Source organism: Acomys minous (assembly GCF_964271855.1).
Source record: "Acomys minous genome assembly, chromosome: 2".
In the NCBI taxonomy this organism is placed as follows: domain Eukaryota; kingdom Metazoa; phylum Chordata; class Mammalia; order Rodentia; family Muridae; genus Acomys; species Acomys minous.
The window spans coordinates 142,031,100-142,049,072 of record NC_140484.1 but is presented as its reverse complement, the minus strand read 5'-3'; the positions used below and the strand labels follow the sequence as shown (position 1 = coordinate 142,049,072).

At 51.3% G+C, this 17,973-nt stretch overlaps 1 protein-coding gene and 1 long non-coding RNA gene across 10 annotated transcripts in view; one reads left to right on the top strand and one right to left on the bottom strand.

Annotated features, from left to right (window-relative positions):
• The window catches only part of MICAL2 (microtubule associated monooxygenase, calponin and LIM domain containing 2), a 198,852-nt gene that overhangs the window by 40,991 nt on the left and 139,888 nt on the right, over positions 1–17,973 (bottom strand). For all 9 annotated transcript variants that reach the window (XM_084772980.1, XM_084772981.1, XM_084772982.1 and 6 more), the window contains 2 exons: positions 11,265–11,448; positions 6,393–6,574 (listed from right to left, as the gene is read on the bottom strand). In XM_084772980.1, the coding sequence (XP_084629106.1) occupies positions 6,393–6,574; positions 11,265–11,448 (366 nt within the window). The remainder of the gene's footprint in view (positions 1–6,392; positions 6,575–11,264; positions 11,449–17,973) is intronic.
• Positions 1–17,973, top strand: part of LOC311592514 — a 256,851-nt gene that overhangs the window by 185,122 nt on the left and 53,756 nt on the right. The window lies entirely within an intron of this gene.

Here is a 17,973-nt window from a genome sequence, read left to right as displayed (position 1 = left end):
TGCTGTTTCCAACGCCACACTAGTCACTTTGCCTTTCGGGTGCGACTGCTCACTTGCACTCCTATGGTGAGGGGTGGTGGTGGTGGATGGGAGAGTCGTGGGAGGCTCACAGCCCACCTGGCCTGGAGTGCACTGTATAGCCCTGCTCAGGAGAGTAGGAGGTGAGGACTGACTCTGGAAGGTTGGGGTCCAATGGAAGCAGGCCTGCAGCATCCTGGGTACTTCCCCTCTGCCTGGCTAACCCTTGAGCACAGGCACTGGACGGTCTGAGCCTGAGAACAGGTGTGGGACCCTGTGCTGCCATCATAGTCAGAGGAGGGAGGGGCAGGGTGCACATCTGAGGGGCAGGAGGTAGAACTGGGAGGTATGGGGGAAAAGATACCCCCGGGAGGGGTCTGAGTGTGGGAGTATGGACAGGGGAGGTTTGAACACAGAACTCTCTGAATCCAAGACCTCTCCAGTGAGGGCTCCCGCACCTCACCCCCTGGTCCTGTGAGCTGACCATGCCAGCCACTACCTTAGGCTTCCTTTCTCAGGACAAGGTTCTTCGGCTCCTTGGGGTCCCGGCTTTAAACTCTGTGGGATAGTGGACCCGATGGCTCAGATGCACCAGTGGTGACAACAGGGCACCCAGGCACAAGTTTACCATGGCAAGGACAATAGTGAGGTCATAATACAACTGGTGTCATAGGTCAGAGGCCTGACTCCATGGCTGGTGGCTTGATTGAGAAATAACCTCATAGGCTCAGGTGTCTCAGGTATTTGAACACATGGTCCCTAGTTAGTGGCCTTGCTGGCAGAAGTGTGTCACTGAGGGGGATGGGCTTTGTGAATATATAGCCCCACCCTACTTTCAGTTCACTTTCTGCTTTGTGTTTGCCACTGAAGGTGTGAGCTCTCAGCTGCTTGTTCTGGCTACCCGCTGCTAGGCTGGACTCTCAGCCCTCTAGAGCCGGAAGCCCAAATAAACCCCTTCCTCCTCTAAGTACCCTCGCCATGGTGGTTTACCCCGGAGAGGTTCCCACATGTCAAGCTTGTCCCCGGGAAAATGAGTGGTAGTTATGGTTGAAAATGCAGGGATGTTTTAAGCAACATCACTACAGGGGCAGAAAGCAAGGCTTTGAGCCCATCTTCGGAACACTGAGGTGAGCTCTGGTTTAACAGGCAAAGATCTGGGTCAGGTGGCAAGAGGTCAAAGTCAAAGTGCGGTCTGGCTAATCAGTGCTCTGTCTGACTCTGCAGAGTGACTGGAAGCAGTCAGTGCTGGAGAGGACAAGCCACGCCCGGTTGGTGGTCATAGTTGCCTGGGGATAGGCCATGTGTGACCTCACCACCGGTAACCCCTGCTCCTCTCTGCTGCTCTGGAATCGAAAAGGTGACTGTAGAGTTAGGACAATGACCAGGAACTGACAGGCTTCCTTTTGGACTCCAAACAGGACATGATAAAGGCTAAAAGTAAAGCCAGGGTCACTTTCATCCTTAGGCCTTTTGCCTTGGAGGGTGGGTGACACAGATGGTCCTGAAGTGGTCAACATGCAGGGATCTGGCCCAAAGCTTGGACAAAAATGCATGCAAATTCAAGCATAAAGGCCAGATGTTTACCTTGCTCTATAGTACCCTGTGGGCCCAAGTGAGGAGTAGCAGTGTTTCTTTTAATTTTGAGATTATAATTATGTCAGTCCTCTCTTCCCTTTCTTTCTCTGGATCTTTCCATATACCTCTCCTTGCTCTCTTCAAAGTCATGGCCTCTTGCTTTTTTCATTAATTGTTGTTACATGCACAAATAATATATATGCACATATACATATAGATTCCTAAATATAATCTGTTCTGCCTGTATAATACACATATGCGTATTATACAGGTCTCAGGGATGACCATTTGGTACTGGGCAATCATGTTCTTCGCCCACTCTCAGCATTCCTTAGTTGACTCTAGTTCTTTGTGTAGGGGTGAGGCCACATGTTCTTTCTCCGCTCCACTTTGGCATGTCTATTGTTGATGTCCTTGCTCAGCTTGTCATGTTGGTGACACTTATGAGTGTATCACCTGACAGGACTAGGAGAAAGGATCTCACAGCAAACTCCCTGGCCCTGTGGCTCTTTCAGTCTTTCTGCCCCCTCTGCAGTCAGCACTTTTTAGCAAAAGAAACAGCCTCTCTCTCTCTCTCTCTCTCTCTCTCTCTCTCTCTCTCTCTCTCTCTCTCTCTCTCTCTCTCTCTCTCTCTCTGTCTCTCTGTCTCTGTCTCTCTCCCCTTTAAAGTCCTTTGTGTTTTCTGAGGTCTCACTGTGTAGCCCTGGCTGGCCTGGGTCTGGCTGTGCTGACCAGGATGACCTCAGGCTAGCAGCAGCTCTCCTCCCTCTGCTTACTGCTGGGATTACAGGTGTGCACACCCACATCTGGCAAAAGAAGTTTCTAAGTAGCGTTTATAGCAATTATTTATTGAGCAGTGTCAACAGCACAGCTGGCTCCCTTCTCTCCAGCTAGTGCTCTGTGTGTATTGATTAACTCTGTGTGTGGGGTTTTTTTTTTTTGTTTTGTGTTTTTTAAAAATGTGTATGAGTATTTGCCTGCATATGCATGTCTGTGTACCATGTGCATGCCTGGTACCCTCAGAGGCCAAAAGAGTGTGTCCTATTCCTTGGAGCTGGCATTATAGGCAGTCGTGAGCCACGATGTGGGTGTTGGGAACTGATCCTGGATCCTCTGCAAAAGCAGCAAGTGCTCTCTCAGGCCCTACTTTGCATTGATTTTAAGGGAGTGCTTTAGGAGCTCACAGTGCACAGCCTGCTTTGGGAAAAGGAGTAAAGGGCAGGCATTGAGCCAGACGCCTTTGATCTGATTCTTTCGGGCACACATTAGCAGTGCTCTCCCTGATCTTTAGCTGCTGTCACATGACAGCAGGAAGCAGCTGTACTGTGATGCTCAAAGCACAGGTGTCCTTTCTTACCTGCATCATTGAAGCAGTTGGGATTCTTCTGCTAAATGTAGACACTCAGTCTTGCCCTAGAACCCACAGAGCCTGGCTCTGCGGTGGTGGGGATCTGGGACTCTCTTTTTTCACAGATTTATATGCACCACTAAACTGGGTTCTTAGGCTTTGCATTTTAAATGTCCCCCAAAGGGCTACTGTGTTAATAGCTGGGGTGCCGGGAGAGGAGGTGGATGCTTTGAAGGTTTGGGTCTAGTGGAAGGAAGTTAGATCACTGGGAAGGTGGCCTTGAAGGGACATGAGAACCCTTGCTCCTTCCTGGTTTTCTTCTCACCTCTGAGATGCCACCAGGTGAGCAGCAGTTTTTCCCCCACCATGATATACTGGGCCACCACAGGCCCAAAGGCAACTGGGCCAAGAGGCCAGGGACTGACACTTGGCCAAAGCAAGCCAGAGTCTTGCCTGCTTCTAAGTTTTATGTCTCAGGCATTTTTCCCCCACAACAAGGGACAACTGATCAAGACACAGATAGTTTAAGGGAGCGTTTTCTGGAGTTTCCATAACACAGAGGTTTAAATCTCTTTACACCCTCACCTCAGGAAGGGTCGATATTGAAGAGCCTGGAGGGTGTGGAAGGCTCCTGGCCATGCCAAGGCAATCCTGGCGATCTCTTGCTGAGAGATGGTAAACTATACTAAGAGGAAAAGGACCATCGAGGCCACTAACTTTCTACATTTCACTCGTGTATTATAAAAGGGCAAGCCTGGAGACAACCAAATCAAAAGGAGGCCTAGGAGAAATGGAGAGAGAAGGCTTTGGCTTTTCTTGGGGGCTGTTACAGATAACACCACTGTGGTCATGGCTGTACAGACCAGGTGTCTGGAAAGCAATATCTGGCTCTTACCCAGGCTGCTCTGAATCCACCAGGAAGCAGCGATGTCTGTGAGCATCTTGGAAGCTCCATGAGATCCACTGGGGGGGGGGTTGTTTTGTGCTTTTTAGAAAGTAATGGGCTTATTACACCACTGTGGTGCACAGCACTGCAAAGCAACCGAAGGAGGAAAGATTTCCTTGGCATCAGGGCTTTGGAGGGTTCACTCTGTAGCTGGCTGGGTCTATGGAGGGTTCACTCTGTAGCCGGCTGGGTCTATTGCTACTGGGCTGTGGTGAGGCAGAGCATCACACAGTGGGGTGAGCTTTCCCAGGGTGAGTACGAGGAACATCAGCCATTTGACGTAAACCAGAAGCTTTCTGTAGTTAAGCGTTGTGCAGGTAAGGTTTTTGCAAGCTTGACAGAAACAGACATATCTGGGAAGAGGAAATCAGCTTGTCCTATAGGCATGTCTGTGGGGGTATTTTCTCAATGGCAAGTTGGTGTAGGAGGGCCCCAGCGTACTGTGGGTGGTGCCGTTGTTAGCTGGGCCTAGGCTGTATATGAACGGTAGCTGTGAAGGCTGAGGATGCAGGCCAGGAAGCAGTGCTCCTCCATGGCCTCTGCCCCAGTTCCTGCCTCCAGGTTCCTGTCTTGAGTCTTTGCATTGGCTTCCCTCAGTTACATACAGACCATAACCCACCCGTAAGCCAATTAAGCCCTTTCCTCCCCGTGCTGTTTTTGGTCTGTGTGTGTGTGTTTAAATATTTATTTATTATGTGTACAGTGCTCTGCCTGCAGGCCAGAAGAGGGCACCAGGTCTCATCATTATAGATGGTTGTGAGCCACCACGTGGTTGCTGGGAATTGAACTCAGGACCTTTGGAAGAGCAGTCAGTGTTCTTAACCACTGAGCCATCTCTCCAGCCCTCATTGGTCAGTGTTTTTATCATGGCAGCAGAGACACAAACTCAGACAAGCATAGAGAACAATTGTGTCAGTGCACACCTACAAAACCAAAGTGTTTTTTGTTTTTCCCCTTCAACAGTGAGAATAACCATTTCCGGGTTTCCTTCATGACACTGGCTGTTCGGAACTATGGCCTGCCTCTCTGGAGTCTTTATCTCCTAAATGGGCTTTGTTATTCTTAATCTAGAAGCTTTGTTTAACCTTCAGACAAACACATAATTCTGATTTACAGCTTCTGGGTAAGGTGCTTAAGCTTCTACTGAGGAGAGAGGAGCAGTGCAGAAAAGGCTGAAGGGTAGTCAGACTTTCCATCTCCTCGGGCTCGGGCTAGGGCTTGGGCACGGGCACAGGCATGGGCTCAGGCTCCGGCTCTGGCTCTGGCTCTGGCTCCGGCACAGGCTCCGGCTCCGGCTCCGGCTCCGGCTCCGGCACAGGCTCAGGCTCAGGCTCCGGCTCCGGCTCAGGCACAGGCACAGGCACAGGCACAGGCACAGGCACAGGCACAGGCACAGGCACAGGCACAGGCACAGGCTTAGATTTTTGTTTCATTTTTTGAGACAGGGTCTTTCCTGGAGCGCAGGTTGGTCTGGCTTCAAACTTGTAGCAATCCTGCTAACTCAGGCATTAGCCGCATACCGTGCCATCTACTTCCTACTTCTTAAAGGCTCACACTGAAGGTTAAACTCAGAGTTTCCAAGGCTTGGAAAAGTCTATACATGATTCTGTGTTTGTTTTGCTCAGGTCTCCCCAGGCGGGGTCTTTTAGGAAACCCCAACTCTGGTGAGAGGATGAGCCTGAGATTCTGCTTTTGGCCACCAGAGGGCACTGCAGCACAAGCTGAGCACCAGCTCTTACAGGCTATTTAAAGTGGCAGATTTCTTTTACCATGTTTCTCCCCGGGGAGGGGGGGCAGGGGTCCCCAGGAAGTTGGAGGATGTATGATTTGCGCACACGTCGCTGAGTCAAGAGCTTGGCCACTAAAGGCATGTTCCTAGCTGGCTTGAGCTTAGGGAGTGGAACCACCAGCCCTGGCCACACTGGTCATTGGCTGGAGATCATAGCATATCCCACAGAATGAGCTCCACACTACTCACCTCTCAGGTCAGCCTTGAGATGGGAAGGGGTCATTTGTGGAAAAGGTCCAGGTATAGAAAGTACCCTCATTACAGTGTAGGTCAAGATTGGGCGCAGTTCATCTAACCCCCTCACACACCAGTAATGTTTCCTGTGCCACCCTGGGAGGTGCATGTTCAGGTGGGCCTAGGAGACTGAGTTACCTAGGCTCACATAGCACCCAGGCCCATTTTCTTCTCTTGGAGATTATGGAATGCTGGAGGGCCCCAGAGACACAAGGAGGCTGTCACAGGGCAAGGAGACTTGGGTTTCCTTATGTGCGACAGCCAGCGACCCCCAATAGCTGCCCAGAACTACTAGACATCATCCTGTTGTGAGTCTGAAGCTTCTGGAGATAGTCTGATCCTGACCCCGCCCCCGCCCCGCCCCTGCCCCGCCCCGCCCCCCGTATGGGCTTCCTTCAGCAGGGATTCCATCCCCTGGGATTTGAGGGCCCCTGCTCCCTCTCTGTGTCCTCGATTGAAGCCTAGTGGAGCCTATGACTCACCAGACATAGCTTGTGGCTCCTCGTGGTGTAGTAGGGAGACTGGCCGGGCCAGGGGCTCCTGCAGGGAGGTGCGCCGGGCTAGGGGCTTTGACGGAGGTGGGCATTCTGGAAGCTGGGGCCTTTCCTCACCAGCCTCTTCACAGGGGCCCGTGATGCTGTCATCGTCGAATTCTGTATCAGAGCTGGAAGAAGGAAGAGGAAGGTAGACAGGAAGTCCTAGTCATCCCTTCTCCTACCCGCATGGCATCACCTTCTCTGACAGCCCTCGGGGCTAGAACAAGGGTGTCAGCTCAGGGACCTCTGTGTCTGGGCGCAGACTTAGCTCTGTTGTGTCCTTAATTATGTCCCCTTAGATTCCTATGCTAAGAGGGCAGCCCCCTCCCAATACCTCAGCCCATGACTGCTCTTAGAGAGGACCATTAAAGAGGTGATTAGGTTAAAATGAGGTCAATATGGTGGGCCCTAATCCTATGACTGATGCCCTTAGAAGGAGAAACTGGGACATAAAAATGTACATAAAAGAAGATGTCTGCCGTTGCAAACAGGAAGATGCCGTTTACCGGCCATGGAGAGGCTTGGGACAGACCCTTCCCTGAGAGCCCCTAGTAGAATTCTCCTCTGCCACTCTTTGATTTCATACTTGTGTGAGTTTCCTCCACTATTGAGCTATTCCAACCTGCAGGGAAACTCCTTAAGCAGGAAGGTCACGACTCAAAATAGCTTCAGGAAGTCCCTGAAACTGGCCAGACTCACAAGACCCCCTCCCCACCAGAGTAAGCAACAAAAGCCAAGAGTCTCCCTCAGACGAGAGAGTGAGCTGAGCAGGCAAGGAGACTCGGGAAGGAAGGCTTAGTGGCCAGACCACCTGAATGGAGCAGAAACCAGCTGAGGAGAGGCTTAGACCAACGAGGCACCTGGAAAGGGCACTCCCCAACCTTCTGAGCTGCCTGCAGGCTGTGCAGTGTGCCTCAGCTTCTCAGATTTGTGAGCTGTCACCCACCCTGGGGTGGGCATTGGTGACGCAGCTGTCTTTGTCATTTCTGTAACATCTCACCCATATTCCTGTAGGTAGCTCCGATAAAACTCAAGGTTCACCAAGTTAAACTTTGGTGGTATCTGACCTTCGGTCTGTCATGGCTCCCTATCTGGGGTGAGTAGACGTGTATTGCATCTCCCCACAAGAAGTCTTATCATACAGCATTCCCCGGCCCCCAAAATGTGAGAAGACTTTCCATGAGGCTCCCAGCCTGGGGTACTTTGCCCTGATAGTCCAAGAAGGCTGCAGTCTTGGACAGAACAGGAGGAGGGTTCCAGGCCAGGCCTCCTGAACTACTACTCTCTCTCTCTCACTTTCCTGCCTCCCATGCCACGGCTCTAGGGCTCTGGGTATAGGTGAGTTGGTAGAGTACCTGCCTCGCATGCACAAAGCCCTGGTTCCAGTCCCCCAGCACTTTGTAAACTAGGTGTGGTAGCACACACCTGTAATCCTAACACTTTGGAGGTAGAGGCAGGGGCATCAAGATTTTAAGACCAGCTTCAGCTGTATAGTGAGTTCAAGGCCACTCTGGGCCACATGAGACTCTGCCTGAAACCAAACCAAACCAAATCCACAAATGTCAACAAAGATCAGTAGGACTTCGGCTGCTGGGAGGGTGTGGTGATGTACCCCTTTAATCCCAGCACTCGGGAGGCAGAGGCAGAGGCAGAAGCAGGCACATCTCTGTGAGTTCAAGGCCAGCCTGGTCTACAAAGAGAATGTCAGGATAGGCAGGGCTGTTAGGCAGAGAAACCCTGCCTCAAAACACCAAAACAAACAGACAAACAAACAACAAAACCAACAAAACAAACAAACAAAAATGCAGCTGCTTAGCTCTTGAGGCTAAACATCTTATCTCTAGGGAGGCACAGAACCCACAGGCAGCTTTCCCCCACCAGCATGGCTGTGTAGATGCGTGTGTAGGAAAGGAAACTGCAGGGATTCAAGTGGCAGAGAAAGATGCTTCTCAGAAACTGTGGACTTAATGCCAGCTGCAGACTCAGTGTCCGCAGAGAGGCACCCCCATCTAGCCCAATGGGTCCAGCACAGAGCACTCAGCTTTCCCACAACTTGTATGCTCCTGACCCCCAGCCGTCCTAGAGATGTCTGGACCATCCATTCAGTAATTTAGGTGAAGACTGAGGAGGTGCCCTGCTGCTCCCTCTCCTGCTCATGTTTAAACTACGAGCAAACTCATCATCATGGCTCTGACCTGTGTCCCCCCAACCCCCACGAGCCCCAGGCTCCTACTAGGTCTCCTTCACTGTCACCCATCCTGTCTTCTCTGCTCTCCACAGCAAAGCCTGTAAATATCTAAAATTGTTAATGATGTGTCGTCTAGAATTCAACTCTTTCAATTATTCCCAGAATAAAATATAAATTCATTAACCTCTTCATAACTAATCTACCAACCTCCCTCCCTCCCTCCTTCCCTCCCTCCCTCTCACCCTCCCTCCCTCCCTCCCTCCTTCCCTCTATTCCTCTTTCCTTCCGGGGCTGGGGATTGAACCAAGGCCTTGTACATGCTAAGTAAGTGTTCTATGACTGAACTATACCCGAGCTTCCTAGTATAATCCTTCCTTCACCCCCTTACTGGCTTCTGGCCACACTGACCTTCCATTCTGTTTCTATGCCATTCCCGCTGGTCTAGATGACACCCAGCTAGATCCCGAAGCCATCTGGGTGAGCCCAGCATGACCAGCACAGTCTCACAGAGGCCCCTTAGCTTAGGCCCACACGTGATGAAAGATCATAACCCACTCACTCTGGAGATGCTTTGGCACTCACCGTGGGACTCGGTAACTGATACCTTTCCTGGCTATCCAGTCTAGGGTAGCCTTTCCAACCCTGTTTATAACACACCTCCACTGTATTTCTCTGCCCAACACATGGGTAGTGTTTTTCTTGTTAAACACTTCCTTGTTTTCCCTAGCTGTCCACCCAGGTAGTGAAGGTGTCTCGTAGCAAGGACCTCACCTGGTGTATGAGTCGCAGTGACACACAGTGTAGGCATTAATAAGCAGTTGATACTATTGGTTGCTTTTCTGAATGCACTCAGTGTGCATGGAGGCTAGAGAGGCCTGGCGGCTGCTCTTCTCCTAACCATGGCTGTGTGGATCAAATGCTAGGTGATTAAGAACTGCATTCTTTGCCCATCTCAGCATGGGAGGGCCTAGGAGCCTCCCTGGGACAGGTGTCACTCATTTGCAGCCCTTAGTGTGCCTGCATGACAGTGGACCTTTAGTGTGCCCGCATGTCAGTGGCCCCTTAGTGTGCCCGCATGACAGTGGACCCTTAGTGTGCCCGCATGTCAGTGGACCCTTAGTGTGCCCACATGTCAGTGGACCCTTAATGCGCCCGCATGTCAGTGGACCCTTAGTGTGCCCGCATGACAGTGGACCCTTAGTGTGCCCGCATGTCAGTGGACCCTTAGTGTGCCCGCATGTCAGTGGACCCTTAGTGTGCCCGAATGTCAGTGGACCCTTAGTGTGCCCGCATGACAGTGGACCCTTGGTGTGCCTGTGTGACAGTGGACCCTTAGTGTGCCCGCATGACAGTGGACCCTTAGTGTGCCCGAATGTCAGTGGACCCTTAGTGTGCCCGCATGACAGTGGACCCTTGGTGTGCCTGTGTGACAGTGGACCCTTAGTGTGCCTGCGTGACAGTGGACCCTTAGTGTGCCCGCATGACAGTGGACCCTTAGTGTGCCTGCATGACAGTGGACCCTTAGTGTGCCCGCATGACAGTAGACCCTTAGTGTGCCTGCATGACAGTGGACCCTTGGTGTGCCTGTGTGACAGTGGACCCTTAGTGTGCCTGCATGACAGTGGACCCTTAGTGTGCCCGCATGACAGTGGACCCTTAGTGTGCCCGCATGACAGTGGACCCTTAGTGTGCCCGAATGTCAGTGGACCCTTAGTGTGCCCGCATGACAGTGGACCCTTGGTGTGCCTGTGTGACAGTGGACCCTTAGTGTGCCTGCGTGACAGTGGACCCTTAGTGTGCCCGCGTGACAGTGGACCCTTAGTGTGCCTGCATGACAGTGGACCCTTAGTGTGCCCGCATGACAGTAGACCCTTAGTGTGCCTGCATGACAGTGGACCCTTGGTGTGCCTGTGTGACAGTGGACCCTTAGTGTGCCTGCATGACAGTGGACCCTTAGTGTGCCCGCATGACAGTGGACCCTTAGTGTGCCCCCATGACAGTGGACCCTTAGTGTACCCGCATGACAGTGGACCCTTAGTGTGCCCCCGTGACGGTGGACCCTTAGTGTGCCTGCGTGACAGTGGACCCTTAGTGTGCCCCCGTGACGGTGGACCCTTAGTGTGCCCACGTGACAGTGGACCCTTAGTGTGCCTGTGTGACAGTGGACCCTTAGTGTGCCTGCATGTCAGTGCACCCTTAGTGTGCCTGCATGTCAGTGGACCCTTAGTGTGCCTGCATGTCAGTGCACCCTTAGTGTGCCTGCATGTCAGTGGACCCTTAGTGTGCCTGCGTGACAGTGGACCCTTAGTGTGCCTGCATGTCAGTGCACCCTTAGTGTGCCTGCGTGACAGTGACTCCTGCAGAAGACAGTAGAGCCATGGTGGCCTTTCCCTGCTCTAAGAAAATAATGGCTACATAGCCTTATCGGATTTACTATGCACCAAGCAGTACTTGGCATGTGTCGAGTTTTTGAGACTTACAGCTCCGTCAGAGGCACGCCACTGTCACAGTCCCTGTTAACAGATGAGTAAACAGGCCCAGAGAGTCTCTTTTGCCAGGAGTTCCCAGTGGAGAGAAGAGAGATACCAAATGCAGCCTTCCCACCCATCCCTTCAGTAATCTGGGCATACCTGCTGTCCTCACTGGTGACAAGGACACGTACAGCCAGCACGTCCTGCCCGACTGTATCTTCCTCCTCAGGGCTGATCCTCACTGAAGTCCATTCAGAGGGCCGGGGAGAGGTAGCTTCAACTTCCATGACTCTGGGCATGGGCTCAGGGACACTCTTTGGCTTCTTGGGAGAGGTGGGCTCATCTGCCAAGAGAGTAGGGCCTATACAGATAGCGGAACAAATGGTCCCTTTCAGGGTGCCGGCTCTTCTGGGTGTCTGGGTAGGACGCTGGAAAGGGAGCCTCTGGTCCATCCAGATGCTCAAGGACAGGCCTCCCAATCCTCTGCGCCATTGCCGAGGGCCACCTCTCAGCCCAGCAGATGCCCCGATGCTTAGGGCACTCCTGATGTGTGTAAGGCATGAATACTGGCACCATCCCATTTAACCTGGAGGGAGGGGCTGAGATAGATCCATGGCAGGCTCACGAGCCTCTGACTGCTTTGTTCAAACTAACTCTACCAATGTGTTGTTACAAAAAGGTTTCTACCAAGCATAGTAGCGCATGTCTTTTATCCCAGCACTTGGGAGGCAGAGGCAGGAGGATCTCTGTGAGTTTATGAGGCCATCCTGCTCTACACAGTGAATTCTAGGCTATATAGAGCTGCACAGTGAGACCCTGCTTCAAAACAAAAACAAAGGCAAACCCCACCCCAAAATGTTTCCATTTTCGTGTGTGTGTGTGTGTGTGTGTGTGTGTGTGTGTGTGTGTGTGTGTACACATGCATGGATGGATGGCCTTACATGTGTGTGGGAGCAGCAGATGTGTGTAGGTGTGTATGTATGTGTGTATGTATGCAATATGGAGGCCTGAGGTTGATATATCTAGACTCATCCTTGACTGTTCTTGGGCCTTATTCATTAGGACAGGATCTTACCATTAAGTCTAGAGTTCAGAGACATGGCTAGTAATCTTCCAAGGCTGTGATTACAGGGGAGACCACTCCTACCTGGCGTTTCCGTGGATTTCTGGGGATTTGAACTCAGGTCCTTGTGCTTGCACAGCAAGTGCTCTAACCACTGAGACATCCCTGCAGCCCTTCAGCTCTCATCTCACTGACCTGTGACCTGCATGCCAAGTTCTTCCAGAAAAGGCTCCTCCCGGCTCCCAGACTCTGTCCAGTGTCTTCCTGGACAGGGAGGACTCCCAGATTTGCATCAGCAGCCTAGATGATTCCCCCCTGCATCTGGACGTGGGTCTCTTGTTGTCTATTTGATGACTCCATGCGTGTGTCTAGCAGATGTGTCACGTGCAACAAGCCCATCCTCACTTTCCCCGACACCTGTCCACCCATCACTAATCCCAGTTCGGTCAGTGGCAGCTGGAGCCTCCTGGACCTAGGGTGGCGTGGCGTCTTTGACACCACCCAGATCCCCCACAGAGCCCTCTACAAGTATGGATGGCTCCACAAGATTGGAGTCTAGGTGGCTTAGGTTGGCGCTCTAATGGCATCCTCGCTTCACGCAGCCCTCTACAAGCACCAATGGCGCTTCCTTCAAATGCACCAGGAATGACGCCCTGCCATGTCCCACAGCCTGGCCCTGTCATATCTTGTCCAAAGTAAAAAAAAAAAAAAAAAAAAAAGTCGATCTAGCCAATGGACAGGACATTCTCCACAGTTGAGTGGAGAGTGGGGTCTGACTTCCACAGGAACTCTGGTGCCCCATATTTGACCACGTCCCCTGGATGGGGAGGCCTGATGGCACTCAGAGGAAAGATAGCAGGCTACCAAGAAGAGACTTGATACCCTATGAGCATATACAGGGGGAGGAGGTCCCCCTCAGTCACAGTCATAGGGGAGGGGAATAGGGGGAAAATGGGAGGGAGGGAAGAATGGGAGGATACAAGGGATGGGATAACCATTGAGATGTAATGTGAATAAATCAATAAATTAAAAAAAAAGTCTCTACCTGGGCCCCAACCCTTTTCTGCTGAGCTCCACCCCTTTAATCTTGCAGAAGAATCAACCCATAAAAATGCAGGTTGGAGAATGCCACCCCTGCTCAAAATCCCCCAAGAGGTTTCCCACAGCTCTGTGGCCTCTGTCCTCTTACCTCCTCACGCGGTCCCTTGGCTTGCTCTGCTCCTGCTGTGTTACCACTATGCTGTGCCCTCAGGACTTTAGGTAGGCGCCACCTCAGGCCCCTCACGGTGCCCTGGAGTCTGCTGTTTAGTGCTGGCCCTGGATACTCCCTTCACTGGTGGAAAACTTTGAAGCTTCGGTCAAGTGTCACCTCAGTGTCGAATTGTCCTGCTCAATGTGGCTATACACTCAGCACTCTGCTCTCTTTATTATTCTTCATAGTGAATCTCGCCTTCTAATGAGCTGTTTAATTTCCTTTTTACTTTCTTTGTCGTCTCTTTCCAGGACTAGGATGTGGGTGGGGCTTTGTCTGTTTTGTTTGCTGTTGGACTCATGCCTCATGAAGCAGGTGCTCGTGAGATGCCTGCGGAGCACGAGCCCACCTCCAGCCTGGCCAGTCGCTGGGTGGTGAGCCTTCTCCTGACACAGGGAGGCAGCTGTCCAGTTTCCTCTCTAGAATTGAACCTCAGCTGGACTCAGCTCCCCTCACTTCTCACCCCCAATACGGCTCACTGTCTTCTCTTTTCCGTGGTCTTGGCTTCGCCTACTGGATCGGTCCCATTTGTTCTTAACATACAGGAGGTGCCACCTCCAGCCCACTTTCTCTTTCCCTTTATCAGTCTCCTACAATCCTAACGGGACTTTTACCTGTCTACCCTCTTACTCCTAGAAAATTCCCTGAAGGCTATTTGTTGCTGAAGCCAGTACACAGAAGTTGGTTGTTTTTGTTTGTTTGTTTGTTTTTGTTTTTGGGGGTCTTGTTTGTTTGTTTTTTGAGGTTCCCTTTTGGCCCTGGAGTCTCACTCTTCTTTACTCTGAGAGACATGTTCTTTCCCTGTTTCCTCATTGTTGCACCTCAGCCCTTAAACACTGTATTCTTCATGTTTGCACTCAAATCCCTCTTTTCCCTGCACACACACATTCTCTCTCTGGAAGAGTTATCTGCTTCTTAGCTGCATTTCCTGCCTGTAAAGACAATTCAAGAAGTTCTGAGCTTTCTGCAAGTTGTAAAATATTACAAGGTCAAATCAAACGTGAGTACAGGCCAACCCAACCAGCGGACTATTAGTTTCCCGGTGTACGTGCAAACCTACTTGTGTAAGGCTGCCTATACCAGCCCAACTGGGAAGTGAGGTGTCTGGGGAATATTACTGGCTGCTTTGCTAACGATGATGGTGATGGTGGTCGTGGTGGTAGTGATGGTTGTGGTGATGGGGATGGTAGTTGTAGTTTTGGTGATAGGGGTGACAAAAGTGGTTGTGGGTTTGATGATGGTGATGGTAGCTATGGTAACAGTAGTTGTGGTTTGGGTGGTGGTTATGGTGATGGCAGTAGGTATGGTGGGGTGCTGATGGTGGTGGCTTTGGATTTGATGGTGATTATAGTGATGGTTGTAATATGAGCAGTGGCAGCTTACTTTTACTAGGCCCCAATATATGCCAGGAATAGTATGAGCACTGCCTTGTACTAAGTCTGTTACACTTCATGCAAAGCATTTTGTGGTCCCCATTTTATTGCTGCAATTACGGAAGCATCGAAGAGGTTAAGACACCCACAGGTGGCCACACGTTGCCAGTCTGTACATCTGTGACCATGGCGGAACCGTTTGGTTGGTTGGACAGTGACACTCTGTTCTTGACTTTGTAGCCCTTCTAAGAGTTGGCAGAACATACCCCTGCCCCAGTCACGTGACACTTGTCTCCCTCAGACCAGTGAATATTTGTGACCCAAGAGTCTGAGTGGCCTTGCTGAGTTGTCACTCATGTCTCCGCTGAAAAAAGCTTGTTTCTGATGGCTGCTGCCCTGTCAGCCAGGTCCTTGGCTGAGGGTACACAGAGGGACAGACCTGGATCCCATCCTTAGATATTCAGTTTACAGTCACCCAGCAAGTCTCAGACACACGAGGAGGAAGAAGAGGAGGCTGCACACACCACTGAAACTTGAGAGACATGTTCAAGGTCCTGGCTACCAGAGTTGCTTCTGGTTTGGGGCTTGAAGAAATTCCCTTTGGTACCCCCACCCCGATGGACAAAAGTTGAGAATGAAACATGTGTGGAGGGAACTAAAGACATCAGGATCCAAAGGAGAAGATACAAGCCCAGCCAAAGAGCTCAGCATTGGAAGGGAAAGGCAGGCCAGGAGACATGGCGGCGCTGGCTGGGCCAAAATGAAGGGCCAAGCCTTACCAGATGCCAGAAGCCAAGGCCACCGCCATGATATTAGGGGTATGAATGTCAGGAGTAATAAATACCCTGGCTCCTCTCTTGATCAGACTCCACCCTTCCACCAGTGCCCCTGGTCTCAAACCTAACAGGGAGCTAGTTCAAGGCACCCTGGAGAATGTAGCTCGTAGGGTTACACCTCTGTAACAGTGCGGAGCAGGGGAAGGCAGGGCACGCAGGCCAGCGCAGACAGGCAGATGTCTATGATGCTATGCACAGAGTGGCCCCCCCCAGCCTCCTGTAAGGTGGGCTCTGCTCAGTGACAGGAGATGAGGCATTGGCGGGATGGTGGAGGGCACAAGCAGGCGGCAGTACTTCCACACGGTACCAGGGGAGTTAGAGCTGCTCTGTGAGGAAGATGAGACCCTGGCGGTGTCAAGGTCCTTAGCAGGACACGTGCTTCTGAGAGTGATGACTCCTCACAGTGTCCTATGGAAGTAGAGAATGTGGGGATGTTCAGCGGCGACTGAGGTAGCTCTGAGCATCTGTGCCTGCCCTTCACCCAGAAGCCTGACCTTTCTGCCTTGTTATGCTTTTCTCAGGTGTTATAGACCCAGCGTATGTGTGCGTGTGTGTGTGTTGTGAATGTGTGGGAGTATATATGTTTGTGTGTGAAAGTGTATGTATGTGTGTGTGTGTATAAGTGAGTGCATGTGTGTGTGAGTGTGAGTGCATGTTTGAGTACGTGTATGTAAGTGCATGTATGTGTCTGTATACGTTAATGCTTGTGTGCTTGAGTGTGTATGTATATATGTGAGTGTGTATATGAGTATATGCATGTGTGATTGTATGTGTATGTGAGTGTATGTGATTATGTATGTGAGTGCGTGTGCATGTCTGTGTGTGTAAATGTTTGTGTGTGATTGTGTGTATATATGAGTGTGTGTGCGTGTCTGTGTGTATGTGTGTGTGATTTTGTGTATGTGTCTGTGTGTGAGTGTGTGTATATGTGTAAGTGTGTGATTGTGTATGTGCATTTCTGTGTGTGTATGTGTATGTGATTGGATATAAGTGTGTGGTGTGCATGTGTGTGTGTCTGTGTATATGTGTATACATGTGTGTGTGTACACAGCTCCACCCTCTGCTGAATGAAACCAAGACAGATAGTGTTACTTTAGAGGGCCCTGCCTGGCCCCAGCAAGAGCCTAAGCAAGGAGACACATTCATCTAAACAGACGGACACCGAAGAGAAGCCGCGCTCCCCCGGATGGAGGGCACACCTCTGCCCAGAGAGAAAGAGAACCATGCCGAACTTTATCCTGTGGGCCTCAGCGGAGTTTACTTATTCCCATTTCAGACCCTTCATCCTAACCCTTGAGCCAGACACGAGGGACATGCCAGCCTCATATGCATCCTGAGATCAGACAGCAGCCCCCAGAGCAGGCTCCTCTCAGATCCCCTTCAGTAGGATGAGGGGTGGAGCGCAATGCCTTCCTTACAGCTCTGTGTGCTCCTCAGCAGCAAGCAGGGTGGGCAGTTGTGTACTGGCTGCAGGGTGGGGGCCATAGTCTTGGACTATGGCTCTCCTTTTCCACCTCTGCCCTGTCACTAACAGGCACTGTGCCTAGTCAGTTCAGCCTCCAGCTTTGGGCTGCCAGGACCAATGCTCACATTTCTTTGAGAGTCATTGTCATGTCCTGGCAGACGTGAAGACAAGTCTAAAAGAGACACATGTGCCCTCCCCTTCGGCTACACTATTGAGGCAAGGGATCCCAAGACACTGGACTCTCCCTAGAGTCCAACGCTTGGGTAAGGAAAACCTGGTGGGTTTCTCATGGAAAGAGACTCCACGCAGTGCAGGTCACCATGGCAGAGAGACGGAAGCCTAGACACGGACAGGTGGGGCCACACCTCTGCCAGTCCTGCTTAGTCTTCCATACCACTTGGCCTCTATAAACACAGATCTCCATTAAGACCTCAAAGATGGGTGTCAGTGTGTGTGTGGGGGGGGGGGGGTTGGAGGGTGGTGGAGGGGTGGAGAAGTGGCGGGGGTGAGGGGTGAGGTGGATGGTAGTGGTTCACTAGATGTCTTATTTTCCCCTAATGCAGTCATATTGAATACGTCTTTCTCTCTCTGTTACTTGTCTATTTAATTGGCTTACTGAGGAAAAATGGCTAAGCCTGTCTTGTTAGGACTCCTAGGGTATGGATAGGTAGCCATGAGCATCTGGGTCTGCCCTCCACCTGGAAGACTGGTCTTTCTGCCTTGCTGTGCTTTTCCCAGGTGTCATAGACTTAGTGTGTTTGCACGCGTGTTTATGGGTGAGACTGTATGTGTACGCGAGTGTGAATGCGTGTCTGAGTGCGTGTAAGTGCACGCGTATGTATATGTGTATGTCCCTAATAACTCTGTTAACAAGATGGG